Genomic DNA, 17,424 nt, shown 5'->3' with positions numbered 1-17,424 from the left:
GGAAAAAAGAAGGCTGCACACTCACACTCTGATGGCAAACAAGGCGTCCGACTCGGCGGCTCGCCAGAGGACGGAAAAACCCACCTGAACCTCCCCCACCTCCAGGGGCTGAGCCCGACTGCCCAGCAGGGGCCACAGCCAGGGCTGGGGCACCAGACAGACATCTCTTCAGCGACTGAAGGGACCCTTGTAAATACTCTGAGTCGGAGAACCCAACCCCAGTGCGCTCGGCACCGGGTCCGGGTCGGCACCCAGGCCGGACTGCAGCTCCCTGGGCCCACCGGCCAGGGCTCCCAGGAGTCTCTCCCCACCCCGACCCACGTGGGAAAGGCCAACGGCTGAGCATCAATTTCAGGCGCGGAGACTTAGCGCAGGCAGACCAGGCCCTGGGGATGGTTGGGGTTCAGCCCTAGGCCACGGTGATGAAGCAGGCTGTAACCTTTGCCGATGGAGGGTCCTGCCCTCGGTGTGTACAACACCCATCTGTGATGCTCATAAAGCAAGCCCCAATCAGCAGAGCGTGCCAGAACCGCTTTCAAACGCCTGCCCCTCGGATCAGAGGGGAAACGTGTACAAGTTCAACGGTACACAGGAAAAATAATAATGCAAATTAAAGAGTAAAATAATGTTTCCTAATTTGGGACTTAAACCAAAATAGCAACAGCACCGTTACCACTGAACCCACATGACCTAAGTGGCAGTGTCTTTGGGGAACACCATTTCTTGGGGTGCTTACAAGAGGTAGATGTTGCCTTCGACTACTTATATTTGCAACATTTTTTTTGCTGTAATAATTGGAGGATAAGTCAGACTAAACTCATCGTCAAATAAATACAACAGAACTCCTTTAAAACCCCAAATTAAAACCAGGACTGATTAGACGGAAGTCCTGGGAGCCAAACACCAGGTTAAACAGGCACGCCCAGCCACAACCACGCGATGCAGGGTTCCGGCCGCTGCCTGTGACAGCCAGACAACGGCGTCCACTCGGGAGACACGCAAAGGCAGCTGCGCTGGGGGAGTGAGGCACTGAGCAAGGGGATGAGGGGCCCATGTGCAGGGCCGGGGCCAGAGGCAGCCAGGGAAGCGCTTTCTGGGTTCCATGTTGTCTCGTACAACCTTTGCTCGATGAGGCAGGGAAGGCGATCACCCTACTTTACAGACAAAGAAACTGAGACCTGAGGAGGGTGGGTAACTCGCCCAAGACCATCTCGCTGTAAGTGCAGAAGCCAAGATGCCAACGGCCAGGTGGACTCCAGGCCGCCGCTCTTCCCACCTGGCTGCTGGTCCAGGACGGACCATCGGGTGTGACAGGAGGGCCCAGCTCGGTCACGGTGACCAAGGACCATGATGTGACGGGGGTCCTTTGTGGTCGCACAGAAACATCTCAGTGGATGATGGGGCAGATGGGGATGGGGCCTGGCTCTGTGGCTCAGTAGCTCAATGACACGGAACTCGTGCCCAGGCTCTGTGGCGCCCCCACAGTAAACGGGGATGCTGCTCACAATACAGCTCCGAGGGTTTCGCAGGCTCAAGTAAAACAAGACACAGAGGTGCTACCTGGTGGCTGGCATGCGGGCTGCGGTCAGTCCGGTTAAAATGAGGAAGCTGAGGTTCAGAGATGCTCAGCGACTCCCCAAGGCCACACAGGAGCCAGGCTGACCCCTGTGCCGATTCATTACCGGGCCCTGCTGTGCCCTGGCTGTGAGCCCTGGGACCCTGCCCTGTCCCGCCGGGACTGACCATCCCGGGTGGACGCCCCACTCCAGGGGCTGGTATGGGATTGGCGGCGCAGGAGTCAGGCCGCCAGCTGAGCACTGAACTCCCCGAGCTGAAGGCTGCCATTCTGGCGCGCAGGGTATTTTTAGTTGGGTGACATGACAGACAGAGTGAAGGGTGTGACAGGAAGGCGTGCTTTTTCTTCCCCTTGTTTGAACCAGGCACTCACAATGTGTATAATTTTAAATGTAACAACCAGAGTTTCAAAATATGCAAAGTTTCAGTCAAAATAGCCTCCCAGCATAAACTCCTCCACTCACCTCAGCGACTGCTCCTGTCACAGCTGAAGCCAAGGCTGAACAGACTCTACCCAGGGGTGGGCGCACTAATGCGGGTGGAGAGGCTCAGGCTGCGGCTCGGCTGGCGGGCCCAGCAGACAGTGCCCAGGCCACACCCGCGTGTGTGACACATGGGCAGGGCCACACCCACACCCACACCCACCCCTCCCACTGGGTCTGCTCCCGAACACCACTGGGTGGGGCGTGAGGGGCACGGCCAGGGCACAGGGACAGCCACCAGGGACCCTCAGGCCCACACTGTGGGGCGATGTGAGGAGCAGGTCGGAGATGGCCCTGCTTGCTCTGAGGTTACGACCTCAGAACTTCCTAGCCATTTATGACTTTTCCCAGTCACCGGACAGCTGGCCTTGAAGAGCGCGGGCTGGGCGCTGACCCCGGGCACAGCCAGCTCCCGCCGTGGGTGGGAAACGCAGTTGTGCCTCGGACAGCACGGGTCTGACTTACACAGCGGGCCACACTGAAGTGCCCGCAGTTCAGACCTGAGTTGTTCAAGGTCAACAGTACTTGGAAGGTGGGACCCAAACCCAAACTCCAAGGCCCTGGTCGTCCAGAGAGCAAGCAGGGGGCTCGCATTTCCCAAACCCAGTCCCTGAGGAGGGAGCCTCGGGGTCCACCTGCAGGGCTACCCAGCGGGACCCACTCTCCCACCCTCCCTCGGCGGCTCACTGTCTCTCCCTTGTTCTGAGGCCGAGTGCTGGGAAAGCCAAGAGCAGATGGAAGACGAAACATTCTAAGCCCAAGCACAGGGTGGGCGCATGCGGTCACCCTTCTCCTGGCAAGCTGTACTTCTCCCAGAACCTGCCAGCTTCCTTGCCCTCCTCGCCCCCCAAATACCCAAACCCCCTCCAATGGGCTTCCTGAGCATCCACCCGCCTGGCGTTACCAGGCAACAGATCAGCTTATCTGACCACAGGGAAGCCCTTGCAGTGGAGGCTGAGCGACCCCCTCGCTACCCGACCGCCTCACTCCCTCTGGGCTGGATCACCCAGCAGGGCGGGCAGATGCCCCTCCCGGCGAGCGAGGAAGTCAGTATGCCTGCAGGTGAGCAGGGAGAGGAGGGCTCGGCTCTGGGGCAGGGCGGAATTTTTAATTTTATCTCCGTATCTTCAGGCCCATCGATGTTTCCTTTATGCTTCAGGGTCAGACTCGGAAAAGCTTCTGCAGCCTAGTTTAGGAAGAATCACAGAGCCGGGCCGGCGTGCCTCAGTGGCTGAGCATCAACCATGAGCCAGGAGGCCACAGTTCGATTCCTGGTCAGGGCGCATGCCTAGGTCGTGGGCTTGGTCACAACCACACAGACAGCCTCTGGCATCACTCCACGTGGAGGGCTGGGACGGCCCACTCAGAAAGGAGCCACGGCCTGTGGGGAGATGAGAGGAGACAGAGCAGCGGCTCTGAGGCGGAGGGTTAGGACGACTAACGCGAAGCTGCAGCGAGGGGGCAGCGGGACCGTCATGCTCGCTACTGATTTCTGAGGCGGCGTGAACTGGAGCGCTGCCCTGATGCACACACGGGCCCGTCCGGGCCGGCCCCACCTCGACCCGGTGCTCCGAGGGCTCCCGCAGCGAGCGCCGTCTCCAGCGCCCACCAGGAGAGGCGGGCTGGCTCCGGCTTTGTTGTCAGCCCGACTGCTCACTGAAAGCACAGCCTGGGCTCCCGCTGTCTGCAGGTGACCAGGTGTGAGGAGGCGCAGGTCACCCCGAGAGCCCGCTAATCGCCTCGTTAGCCGGTGGGGAGGCAGGGGTGCTTGTCCCAGGAGGCAGGGAGCTGGCAGTTGCACGGGGCAGAGAGAAAGGCGGTGGAAACAAAAGGCCACATGTAACAGCTGCGCGTGCTCAGCTGTAGTGACACCAGAGCCGGCGGCGGGGCCTACCAGCACATACCTGGCGCAGAGGGAATGGAAGCCGGGTGCACCGGTGCCGAGGGGAAGGAGCGAGGCCCCACTGCAGCCTGCGCCCGCATGGCCACCTGCGTGGACCCGCCTGTGAACGCAGCAATCAGCGAGGACGATGCAGCCCGAGACCACTCCGTGCCGGGCATTCACCACCAGGGGACGCAGCCACCTCCCACAGCACTCCTCCTGTCCCGTCTGGACACCGCTCCTGAGCACAAACGTCCCAAAGACCCGATCCAGCGTGGACTCCTGGTCTCCCGTGCTGCCCCCTCTACAACCTGAGCAGCTCAACAGGCTCTGTTCCCACGTGAGCCATCGATCCTAACTCCCTTTAAACAGAGGCTCTGCCAGCATCTCCCGCCTCCTGTGTGAGGACACTTCAGCATCTGCTCTGAGGACCACATGTGTTCAAGTTCCCGGGGTGGAACCTGGGTCGAGATTGGCGGACTTGGCAGTCAAGTTCATGATCAAGTCTGTCTGTGATTTCAGACTTGACTGAACCAAGGCCTCCTGGTTGGGACCTGGGCAGGTGTTCCTGTACAGCTCCCAGGAGCTTCTGAGAGAAGATTCTGTCCCCTGCTCACAGGACACGCACATCTGTCCCGAGAGCTACTCCTGGGCCCCAGCTCTGCAGGCGGAGGCTGGTGACCTGTCCCGACCCGCTCATCTCCGCGTCCTGTGGGCTGGTCCCCAGGCCTCCTCCGCCTGCGAAGTCGAGGGTCATCAGAGCACGGCAGGAACTGGGGGTGGGGTGTGTGTGTGGGGGGGTTTGCCTGTGGACACAGTGGCTGCAAGCCCAGCCGCAGCTGCTTGTTCTAGAAGTCCAGGAGACACTGAGGGGCTGAGCGCTGCCAGCCAGGAAGATGGGTTGGGAAGCTACGGAAAGAGACCTATTCAAGGAGGCCCAAGGTTTCGGTGGAGAATGCGGCTCCGGAACGGTGTAGAAGACAAGGGCATCAGAGGGGTAAGGCCACTTAGTGGCTACAAACTCAACCACCTGTGAGAAAGGGTGCTCTCCGTATTTATCATTATCGCATCAGCTCGCTTGCGATGGGGGCGGACAGCAGACGCCTGGCAGGTCGTCACCACAACACCAGGCCTCAGGGCCCACCCGCTTCTCTCTCCTCCTGAACCGTCTTCCAGAGCGTCGGACAGATGCAGGACCTGGGCTGGCTCCCTGTGCCTGAACTCGTTCTGCTCATGGGTGACGGTCTACACAGAGAGACGCCCTGACCCACAGCCCAACCCTGCTCCCTCATGGAGACGGTGCTGGCTCTCAGCGTCTCCTGGGCGGACACAAACCCTGGAAGGCATGTTAGCTTCGCTTCTCAGGATCTGCTGAACCCACCCGGCTGCAAACCCAGAACTGCCTTTCCTGGGAGGGAAATGCTGTGTTTGCACCGGATGTTGCCGGTGGGGGGGGGGGGGGGGGAGGCGCCCCGGCAGCGCCAGCTCCCCGTGTGCGTGTGTAGGTGTGCAGGGCGGGCTGTTTTGATGGGTGTGTAGGTGTCAGAAGAGGTTGTGTGTCCCCCTTCAGGACTGAGGACTGGGAAGCAGACAGACACCTGGTGATTAAGACCTCATTGGGGATATGAACCACTGATTTTTCTCTTCCTGAGAAGTGGTCAAGGCAAGGCACAGAGATGAGATAAAACTTCCCTCTGTCACTGCATGGAAATGGCCCATAATCCCCACCTGACCCACCCTGCCCCGCTGCACAGACCTGGGCTGGGGTCAGGTGAGGAGGACTCCGCCTACGGCTGCAGGTCCGCGGCGCAGACATCAGAGGTCTGCGACAACACGCACTCGTTCTGGGCAGTCGACACCACAGAGTGGACTGCGGACAGCGTGGAGAACGGGTGCTATCATTTCATCGCCCACACAGAACAGAAGGACCGCTCTCTTTGGGACAGATGGGTTTCATGGGAGACGCCGCAGCTCAGAACAGTCACTGGCCACAGCCAAGTCCCTGCACTTTGTAGGTTTGGTCCTCAGAGAGCAGCCACTGGCACTTGCTTGAGCCCCGACAGAGATGCGGAACACCTGTCAGGTTTGTGCCGCTGCTCACCCCGACCGCAATTACACGGTCCATGTGCAGATCAGCTGCAAAGTCATCCTTCCACCGGAGTGACAAGAGCTCCCCCAATAAAGAAGGGACCCACTGCATCCGAGTGCCCGTCTGCATTGGCGAGGCAGGGCAGGGGTGGGAGGATGTAAGGAGTGCGGAGAGAAGTGCCTTCAAGAGAAGGGCACAACCACGGGAAAGCCGCTGTACCGAGTGGTGACATGGCAAGAACAGAGAGCCGAATTGTCACGGCGCCGTAATCCCGTGACACACTGCTGTCATTCACCGCCGCTCCCTGCCTCGCCAGCCAGACATCAAAGGCCGCCCCGTACCATCTTACACGCTCTGTATCGGCTAATCAGCCCATTCTTCCCTGAAGAAAGCCTGTGAAATCCCCGCGCAGGGGCACGCCGTCCTGGTGCCCATCTGCCAGGAGGGTCGGCAGAGCAGGCAGCGCTCTCCCCAGTGGCCTCTCAAGGTAAGGACAATGCTGGCTCCAAGTCCCTCCCCCGGCCTCCGGCCTCCGCCCTGCCCCCCAGGCCCTGGGTGGGAGCCGAGGACATGCCAGTCTGAAGAGCGGCTGCCTGGGTAACACTTGCTAATGACACTCCAGTCACAGAGGAGGCACCTGTGACAATGGAATACTGGGCTCCACTGAGGTGCAGGGAGAGCAACTCACAAAATGTGCTTCTGACCAGTCTCACCTGGCAGGTCTCCCCCCACCTTCTTATGGTGTCAGGATGGCCAGGCTCCCAGATGGCCAGGTCACTCCCGCAGCGCAGGCCTCGTGGCTTTGTCACATGCTCAGAACCGGAGTTAATATACGCAGACACCAGCTACCCCGAACCCAAAGGCAGGCAGCCTCTGGTGCACCGAGCCCAGGCCCGCACAGCTGGCACCCGGGCGCCCGCCTGGCGAGACAGGGCTGTGTCTCGTCTCTCCGGGCAGCCCAGAGCTGCAGCGTGTGGAGGAGCGCCCGCCTCGGACACTGTCCTGCGCGAGTGGGAGCTGGTAATGAAGGAAGCAACAGCTTCTTACAAACGCCAACGCTGGAACTGGAGTAGGCAGAAGCTTACCCGCTACTCAGAGCCCTGTGGATGCCAAGCCCCTGCGCAGATCAAGCCGGAGGTTCCAGTCTTAACCCTCTGGTTTCCAGCTCTGGGTCCTACGGGGCCTCGTGTCTGGCCCTTTATGGTCCAAAAGGACATTCACACGTAATTCCTCATCCTGGTTCTCAAGACAATCTTGTAAAGTAGCTAAAAATAGAGACTTCCTTTCCCCTTTGTCACTGAGGAAATGGAGGCAAAATAGGGCCCAGAGCTCACGAGTGCACACCAGACGGGGCTGGACCTGTGGCCCACATCCCGTGACTCCAAGACCAACGGTCACGCCCCACGCCAGTGGCCCTTCCCTGCCATTTCACGCCAGAGAAACTGGGCCCTGACAAGGCTAATGATGCCACCGGCCCTCGCGGTGACGCTGTCCTGGAGCGTGCTGCTTGCAGGCTTGCCACTAGACAGAGGGCATGTGGGTTTGGGAATTTGCAATTAATGTGCAAAAATAAGGCTACACAATGCAAACTACCTGTCCAGAGCGCTCAAGGGTTCTTGTGCCCACACATCTGTGCAATGTGTCCTCCACCCACAGGCTGCAGGAGCAATAACACCAACCACCCCAAACTCCCTGCGATTCGCCTCGGCTCATGGACTCTCCCACACCGTGGTTCTGGCCTGGGCTGGGTCAGCTACTAGAGGAACGCTGTCTGAGGAAAGAAGTTACCAATGTACTTTGCTGAGGGACCTCCTGATGTGTGAAGACGGGCTCAGAGCCTGGAGCCCCTACAGGGCAATGCTCCTCACTGACTCTCCTCTCCCCGGACCTGGGAGGGTCCTGAACAAGCTTCCGAGGGAGGGAGCCACTGTGCTCACCTCAGGAACGCTCGGCACTGGGGCTGCACTTCAGCACCAAGGACAGCGGCAGGGCCCTGCGTCGGGGAGGGCTGCCTGCCTCGCTCACCGGGACAGGTGTGCCACCAGGTCCAACCTCAGGGAACCCACCAGGAGTCTTCGTACAAGCCCCAGAGGCTTTCCCGGGAGGAGCTCCGACAGTGGGAAGTCCCCAGTTACTCCACACGGGCAGTGAGGACAGCAACACATTTGTCTTGCTGCTCCCGCCAATCGGGACCCGACTGAAGACGCCACAAAAACTTCTGCGAGTGCCTTAAAAATGTCACAATTAAGTATTTAATCCTCTCGCTCCAAGCACTTATACTGAGAGAAGGACAGATACCTGTGATAACTTACCATGGAAATCAAAGCGTGCAGGTTACACAGAATGCCAGCAGCAACCGTCCCAGCTCCCCGCTGCGAACCTGATGCAGCTCCCCACACCCATCGGACTTCGGGCCACTCGTCACTGGACAGATTCTGCACATCTTACCTTTTCACGTTCACTTTCCTCTTCTTCACAGCTGAGCCACCAAGGTTTTGGGGGGCGTCTCTCAGCCCGAAGCTCTTAGCCACATGGCCCAGGTGGAGCAAGCGGATGTGGAAGATGTGCTTCAGCGACCGGGGGTAGGTCGCGTAGGCCCGGATGAAGGACTGCAGGGCTGCAAGGAAAACAAGGGGAGGGAGGCTGTCAGGGCGCGTCCCGAGGGCTGCACGCACCCCAGCCAAAGGCTGTCCTGGGCAGGGCACCTTGCCAGACCACAGCCAGCAGTACAACACACATCTCAACCTCAATCTATACTTGCATGCTGTTGGATTCTTCAGAGACAAATAAAATCCCCAACAACAACCCTCCAGGCTCCAATGATCACTTGGATAAACCCAGTATCATTTCAGACTTTACTGTGTAGCACTTGGTAACTCCAGAGGGCAGGGCCCGTTTCTTCATACGTCCCGGGGCCCAGCACAGTACCTGGCACACACAGTGAGTGTAGACGTTGCTGTAAGTGCTGCCTCCACCACAAGCCCCGCCTCCAGCTCCCCAATCCAGAGGAGTCACTGGTACCACTTCATCCAGTACTCACGGGATTTTAAAACCAAATTCATTCTCAAGTATCCAGGACTGACTGACACCGCGCATTCAAAGAATGTCCAAAAGGAAATGAAACAGAATTTTTTATTGGTTTTCTTTCCTTTTTTTTTAGAAAGAGGAAGGGGGAGATAAACACTGATGTGAGAAAGAAACATTGATTGGCCACCTTCCGCATGCACCCCAACTGAGGATCGAACCCGCAACCTGGACATGTGCCCTGACTGGGAATCGAACCGCCACCTTTTGCTGTACAGATGGCACTCCAACCGAGCCACCTGGCCAGGCTGTGAAGCAGAAGTTTTACAGGAGAAAGAAAAGGATTAAATTTCTAAAACAGCCCACAAAACAGCTCACCCCTGGGGGCTGCTAACAGCTTAGCGGTGATCACCCGACACCTATCACGCAAGTTTCAGTCCTGCTCTACAGTGCCGCAGCGGTCCCGTCCGAGCCCCGGCTGGGGACTCAGTCCCAGGAGGGTGAGCTCTGGCCCCTCCACTCACACCCCTTGGAGGGAAGATTTCCCCTGAGTATCTGCAGGGACAACGAAAATGGAGTGTCCGCCCTTTCTCACGGGCCGGGCGGGGCGGGGCGGGGCCGGGCAGGGCAGGGCGGGGCCGGGCGGGGCCGGGCAGGGCAGGCGGGGCTGCTCCCAAAGCGGCCCTGGCCATTGCTGCTCACTGTACCTCCCAGCCCGTCTCCTGCCCCCCGAGCCCAGCGGGCATGCCTGGGGGAGGCCGGCACTGAACAGCAGCCTCCCTTGCCGGCTTGCCGAGCCACTGGACTGGCAAGTTTGCCCGCAGCTTAACCGTAATATCCCAGCAGCACCCGGAGACTGGCGTTTATGAACAGTAATAAAAAGTGTCATTTTAGCAGATCAGCTCCGGGAAGGTCCTGGGAATCCATCAAAGCTCTATTTACTGAGCAAAGTGAACTCCTTTTCCCAATCGATGAGAAATAATAACCAAGGCAACTCCTCTGCACCCCTCTCTAAGTCTGTGCTTACTTCCCTTTTTCATATCTGGGGACTGGCTGCTTTTTTCAAAGAAAACCTCTAACGCTCCCAATGGCTCCTGCTGCTTGGAGGGTTCTGACAGCAGGCTCCAGACAGAGCCACAGATCCCGTCCTCAGAGAGCAAAGCACATGCCTGCCCGGCCCAGGAGCCCAGGCCTCTTCTCCCCCCTTTCCCAGCCCCCACCATTTCCTCGTCTAAGAAACCAGACTGAAGCCAAGCCAATGAATTGCGCTGTTCATGTCTATAACCAAACACTGGCTCAGGCCTCTCATTCAGCCCTGTCCTCCGTTGAAGCAGACCAGCCCCCACTTCTGCCTGCTCCCCATTCCTCCTCGCCCCACACCAACCCCAAGAGCCTCTGCCCCAGGAGACGTGGGGGCCACAGCCTTCCATGGAAACTGAGTTTGCCCACAAGTGGCGGGAGTGCTTTCTCCCAGGACCACTGGCCAGGCAGCATTTTTTCTGAACCTCCCTGTCCTCGAGGCCCCCGTCTCACTGGGGACGGGGACAGCTGGTCGTCCTGACACCCTAGCGTGGGTGCCCATGTTCGGATGACTCAGAGAAGCAGGCAGTTCAGGGGCACGGCAGCTTCGTGCAGGACCTTCCGAGGGGCCCTGTCAAGACTGTAGAGTGAACGGGCTGTGGGGCCAGGACAAGCGGAGAGCAGAGAAGGAATGGAAGCGGACGTTTACTTGGGACGAGGGAGGAAGCTGTGGCCAGAGTGGGAGCACTCCATAGTCACCGAGTCCCGGCTCAGAGCCAGATGGCTGATGAATGAGGGGAAATCTATGCTGAAGTACCCTGCATGGACATCTTGCCCTTTTTCAAAGGATGACATTTATTCCTGGCATCTGACCAGGAAAGATGGTCTTATGGACGCTTAGGGTCAAGGAGGCAGCAGGGAGCCAAGTCCAGCCTGGCCCCAGAGGAGCACCTGTCTGCCCAGAGTACAGGCCCCCACGCCTCCCGCCCTGACATCACTGCGACCACCACCCAGAGGAAGGGGCCGGGGCGGCTCGGTGTCCTCCTCTGAGCGACAAAGGCCCGGCCTGGCCTGCCTCTGACCCACTGCGAGGAGTGGCTGACCTGCCCGGCGCCCTGGGCTGTCCTGACTCGGAGAAGTTCCCTTCCAAGCCAAACGTAACTCCTCACACAGCAGCCCCTGCTCTTCGGGGAGGCCTGAAGGTGGGGGTGGGGGGGAGGGTGGGAATTTGCAGGGAAAGGATTCCACTTACGAGTCTGGAGCTCAAACTTTCGTTACCACTATTTTGCCACTTGAATCTCTAGCTAAAAAGATGCAGAAATGAGGGAAAAGGGGGTTAGTGCTTCTAGAGACCTACAACATTAATGCTGGTTACGAACAGTGACTGGGTCAGAAAATTCGAAAGGAAAACAAATGCGTACTTGGCCCAGTTTCCAACTAGTTTTCTGCCACAAAGGAAAAAACCCAGCTGCTTTGTTAATTATTCATGAGGTGGGTTCTGAAAAGGCATAAAGGGAGGCAAGTCAGGAGTGGGGTTTTGCATATGCAAAAGACTGAAATGCAAAAGATAGCATCACTTATGGGGTGTGGTAGCTGGCCCATGTTGTAAATTCAACATGTTTGCAGTGCAGTTACGTGTAAATCCCCCAAACCGCCCCCCCCCCCCCCCCAGCCCAGTCCTCAGTGACAGGAGAGACAGAGCAGAGCTGGAGGCCTGAAGGGGTGACTGAGACTCGCCACCTGCAGTCTGTCCCAGGCCACATGAATCTGGTGTGGAAATCAATTAGCCGATAAGAACAAAGATACATCTATTTCCTTCCTGGTATGAAATGGACGGGGAGTGGCCCCACTCCACTTGCCTTTCAAAGGAAGACAAGTACCTGTTTGCTTCTTGGTGTTAACAAGGTCAATGGTAACGATGAGAAGACACAAAACCACATCCCTAAGGATCAGTTCCTGTAACGTTCACTCCTACGACCCAGACACCTTCAAGCAGTTGGTCTCGCCAGAATACTGCCCACACCTGTGGTCTGGCTGACTTCTTTCACCGCAGTGTGCGTTAGCCCTGCCATTCGCAGCAGAGCCTCGTCATGTGCAGCACCTCAAGCTGAGTCTGCCTAACTCACTGCAAAGAGCCCAGCTCTGCAGAGCGCTAAGGTAGGTTCTTCGGAAACCCCTTAGGAGCTGTTGGATTCACGTCAGGGAAATGCCAAGATTTTGTTTAGGCTAGTACCAGACCCCAGGCTGGAAGGACGCATGCTGATTAGGTACCAGCGGTTATGGGGCGAATACTGGGACTTCACCTTCACCCTGTGCATTTGGCCTGCTCTCAGAGTGCTAAGTACATGACAGGCACTAGGTGATACTGGCTGACCGACCCACGTTTACCAGCTATTTCCTGATGGCCATGGTCGCCCTGTGGCCCGTCCCCCAGCTTCCCCCCTTCCCCCCAAATCCATTCTTTTGAAGCCCCTGTCAGGCCACACACAGCGCTGCCCCAAGCCCTCTGACAGCTCCCATCGGAGGCGGGTGACCCGGGCCCTTGCTGTGATCGGCCTCTGCCCCCAGGCTGACTTCCTGAGTCCCACTGCCTGGAATCCCGCCAGGGGCCTGACCTCTGAGTTTTTGCTGTCACCTTAACAAAAGGGCTCACTCTGACCCCTTAATTACAATGCGCTCTGCCCTGCCACCCCTTCGCAGCCCGTCTTCTGCTGCATGTTTTACAGTTCAGATCACCTTCTCATAGACTAATTTGTGTGTAATTTACTTAATATGTTCATTGTACTCGCTGTCACCCTCCCGCTGGAATGTCAGAAAGGTAAGGATTTTTGTCTGGTTTGATCCGGCGTATCCCAAGCACCTAGAACAGTGCCCAACTCAACACACATATTTGTTAAATGATTTTAGAAAAGAAATTTCAATTCATAAAAAGAAGAAAAGAGAGGATGCCATGGTGTTTGTACACAGTGAGTCTTCATTTAACGTCGTGGACAGGTTCTGCGGCTTTAAGCAAAGCGACGTATAACAGAAATGGCTTCCCCACAGCCTCACTGATTTAAACAAGAGCCGAGTTCCTGCAGCATCTCACCAACATTTTAACAAAACGATGTTGGACAAAACGATGTTATCTGAGGACCTGCCATATTGGTAAGCCAGCCAGGCATTTTTCTCAAAACAGTTGCCCAGTGGTTAGTGTTGGCCCCAGCACCGAAGGGTCTCAGGTTCGATTCCCAATCAAGGGCACGTATCTGGGTTACAGGTTGATCCCTGGCCCCTGGTTGGGGTGCATTCAAGAGGCAACCAATAAATGTGTCCTTCTCACATCAATGTCTCTCTCTCTCTCCCCCTCCTGCCCCCTCCCACTCTCTAAAATACCCTCGTGTAAAGATGAACAAAACAGACAGAAAACCAGCAGGTAACTACCCAGAACTGTGGCCCTCCCAACACGGAGGAAGTCTCACTAGCCCAGGCCACACGAGGCTCCTCCACAGAAGCCGCCAGCCCTCCACTCCGCTCCGCACTCAAGTGAACTGTTGAGCCCACACCTTATGCTTGGTGATCCCAGGAGACAACTTACCCTGTAAAGGGTCTGAATATTAGATTAATGCCCAACTCTTTTGTAAACGCCCTGAGAATTGGGTGCTTTCTCATTTTTCTTTGTCCTCTTAAACAGGCACTGCTTAGGTCGAATATCGCCAGCCCGTACGTCACCTCTAATTTCCATCTCTACAGGTATTTCTACTGACAGGTCATATCTCTCCTATCCAGTTTTCAAAGGAGAAAAATGGATCGCTAAGCCCCACACTGCTGGGTCAAAGCTCTAGTCGTGATGTAAGCCGAGATAAAGCCTCATTTGTGCAAACCACACGGAAGGATGAAATTAACATTTAATATCACTTTAAAGCCTTCCGTGCCTGCCTCCCAACCCCGCAGCATTAGGGAGATTGAAGGCTTTTGCCGGTGAGCACAGACGCCCGCTCGGCCTCTCGACCTGTCTGTTGGGTGAGCGGGCGGAGGGGAGCACGTGCTCTCCGCCGGGCTGGCCACCCACAAGCACCTGGAGACGGACTGACCTCTCTTTGCCCAGGCGACCGTCCCCTCGCAGGAGTGCACGTAATCCTCAAACACCGTCTGCAAGACCGTGGCTCGCTCTTGGGTTTCCTGGGGGCCAACAGCCTGGGGTTGCTGGGAGGGTGGTGGGAGGATTAAAGGAGAGACAGTCAGAGGCAGGAATAATGAAGCAGTTTATAATAGATTTAATAACAGTGAAATCACACAGTAACCACCTCGGGGCCAGCAGGGTAATCCTTTCAATATTACTAGGGAAAAAGGGGGCTATGAAGATGTTCAAGTCGGGCAAAGACGAGGATGGCTTTGCGACGGAGCAGACGCGGTCTGTGTGTTTATTTACTTATTTACTAACTTTTCTTCCTGGCCTCTCATCACTCACGTTCAAATTGAAAGCCCACTGGAGACACTCTGGAATTTTCCAGGTCCAATTCAGGCATTTAAAACACCAATGAAGCAAAGTTGTTCTCAAATGACTCTTGTACCTCCTAATGAGGCCCCAGATCTCCCCTCCCTCACCCGCCCTCGGAGAGTGGCTACTCCTCGGAGAGTGGCTGCTCCTCTGGGCGAGCTCCCGGTGAGCTGCCTGAACTTCGCCCTCCCCTGGATTCCAGAGAGCCCTTCCCGTTCCCAGGCTGTTCAGCTCCTCCTTTCAGCCCCGTGCGGAGTTCCCAGGGACCCGTTAAGGCATGGGCTGCCCAGCAACCCGCTCCCTGTAAGAAACCGCATCTGCATGCATTGAAAGACCCTACAGAGCGGACGTGTTAACAAAATGGTTTCATCCTTTAACCACTGCAAAGGTTTCCATGTCTTATAGGCCCCCCCCTCCCCCCGCCCCAATGAGTGTTTCGTTTCTCACACATCCTAAAACAAACACGCATGCTTGAAGGAGAAACGGAGACGCCAAAGAACACGCGGTGCAGCCCCATGTGGCTAACACGCTGACTCTGTGAATGGGGCTGCCAGCCTCTGCTGCACCCTCCCGTGAGGCACGGGGGAGAACCAGGCCGCCCAGCTCGGTCCTTCTGACCCCGCAGAGGACAGGAGCGCCTGGCCGGCTGCCGGCCTGACCCAGACGCCTGAGCCTCTCGCTCTGAGCTGCCAGGAAGAACAAAGGGAGAGAAGAAAAGCCCCATTCTTTAGAATCGACATCCACCTCTGTATTAAGAGAGACTGAACACCCTGAAAATGTTTTCAGTTTAATCAAATCATTCCTGCTCCCTGTTTGGCGGATGACAGTCTGGCTGATTTCACAGCACAGGCCCCTAAGGGTATCCTCCACTCAAATGGCAGGAGAAAAGTCACTGCGGAGCCGTGTTACGAAAGTGGACATTTGCTGTTGTCATTAACAAGGATTTCTTCACCCGCTTAACTGGTGTGAAATGCAAACTTTCTGTGCCGCCCTCCTTTCGTTAAGCCACCTCCGCAGCGCGACTGTCACCTTCCTCGCGTTTTCTTAAAGATACGAATGTGAATTAGCGAGGATGCCCTTTCCCCTGGCGGACAGAATCCTCTGTTATTAAAAAGTAAAGCACTTTAATAATGAAAACTTTTCCCTCTTTTTCCTGTGTTTTAACTGTTTAAAATTAATGAGAAGGGCAGAATGGCTGTCAAAGCGATATTGAAAGCCGGGCAGCCAGGACCGAATAAGCACAAAAATCCCTCCAGAGTGTTAAATAAACAGACTCAGCCTCCGAATCCCTCTGTTGGTTATTGTATACATTCTGTAACAGCTCTCAGAATAGATCTGAGAGCCAGGGAGGCAGAGAGGGTTCAGAATTCCAATAAAGGCCTCAAATTAAAGACAGCCTGGTGCGAATTCCAGGAGAAAATTAAAGAGACCTCAAGCTTAAGTGACAGGTGACTTGCTTCTGTGACACAACTGTCAGGGGATTTAGTGATAATATGGCAATATATTACAAAGGGCTTTTCTTATTCCCCCCTTTAGGTTTCAAAATGAGGCATCTTTTTTCCCCAACCAAAAAAAAAAAATTACATATACACACATATAAAAATGTGAGTGTGTATACAAGTGGAATATGTAGAAAGAGGCGTTAAAACTGGGTTCACACGTCTGAAATGATGAGGTCAGTTTTAGTCAAAATGAGAAAAGTTAGTGGCAGAAAATAAAATATACTTTAGAAAAAGCATGCCTTACCCCCCACCCACTCCCAGAGACACTCCATTTAAAAGTGCCCCTCCTGAGAGCGAGAGAGGCACTCCTCAGCTGTCTTCTGGGGAGGACAGTCTAAATTTAAACTGAAGACAGAGGGGCAGAGTGACGCAGTGCGCTCAGCCCAGACAGGTAAGCTGCTCCCCTAATGAGGGTGGGTCAGGCCCCGAGGGCACGTGAGCCCCACAGGACGCTCTGGCACCTCGAAGGCACAGACTCAGTGCTGGCTAATGAAGCCAGGCGGCGACTAGTGGACCGAGGGCCGTTTGGAAAGACACATTTCCAACAGCTGCACGCACTCAGCCCCTCTGTCTGGGAGACCCTACTGATCCGGAGAGAACAGACGATCCAAGGGCACGATGCAAGGGCTGCTGATCTTGTTTTAATTTCAATGTCTTGCGAGGCCAGTGACAGTTTTTGTTAGGATAAGTTTACAGGCATATTTCACGGGACAAAAAAACCTCACAGGAAAAACGTGTGTGCGCGCGCGCGCTGTGCAAACTTTGAAGACAATCCCACGCCTATCAAGAAACAACAGATGAGTTGAAGATTACAGCACCCAATTGTTGTTGTAAAGTGTTAAGTGGGAGCAGGAGCGGGGAGAGTGGTTTTGCGGAGGGAAGCCTGTGTCCTGACATTGCTAACTTCTAAGGCATTTTAAAACTAAGTGGAAGGATTTTGTTTTAATCACTTTATTGCCAAGCTGAGTTTTATTCCCTGGAAACTTCTGAGTGCTTCCCAGAAAAGTGGAAAGATCAAATGCATTCTCTTTGTAGGTGGGTGAGCTCGTACACCCAGGCGCAGCCATATATATTTTATGTGCCTAAATATGAAATATACATTTGACAGGTGCTTCCCTGGTTTGCTTTCTGTATACAGGAGCCCAGAAACGTACGTGCCAAAGGGACACTTACAACGGACTTCAACCAGGTGAGTGGGGAGGGCAGTGCAGTGAGCCGCCCGGCTGCGCGTGGGGGAGGTCCCCCCGGGCCCACTCCTGCCTGCCAGCACTGGCGTGGGCCGCCCTCGCTGAGAACAGCCACAAGACGCACTGCCCTTCCTGCGACAACCAGAACCGAAGGCCGGACCCAGCCTCCACTCTACTCCTCCT

General features: G+C 56.1%; 1 protein-coding gene across 1 annotated transcript in view; it reads right to left on the bottom strand.

Annotated features, from left to right (window-relative positions):
• DDX31 (DEAD-box helicase 31) overlaps window positions 1-17,424 on the bottom strand; it is a 56,704-nt gene that overhangs the window by 893 nt on the left and 38,387 nt on the right. Inside the window, exons 18-19 of the mRNA XM_079790525.1 lie at window positions 14,146-14,257; window positions 8,477-8,645 (exon numbers count right to left, since the gene is read on the bottom strand). Of these exons, the coding sequence (XP_079646651.1) occupies window positions 8,477-8,645; window positions 14,146-14,257 (281 nt within the window). The remainder of the gene's footprint in view (window positions 1-8,476; window positions 8,646-14,145; window positions 14,258-17,424) is intronic.

This window comes from Cnephaeus nilssonii (assembly GCF_951640355.1).
Source record: "Cnephaeus nilssonii genome assembly, chromosome: 14".
Lineage (NCBI taxonomy): Eukaryota > Metazoa > Chordata > Mammalia > Chiroptera > Vespertilionidae > Cnephaeus > Cnephaeus nilssonii.
Note: the sequence above shows the minus strand (reverse complement) of the source record. Positions and strands in the feature narration are given on the sequence as shown.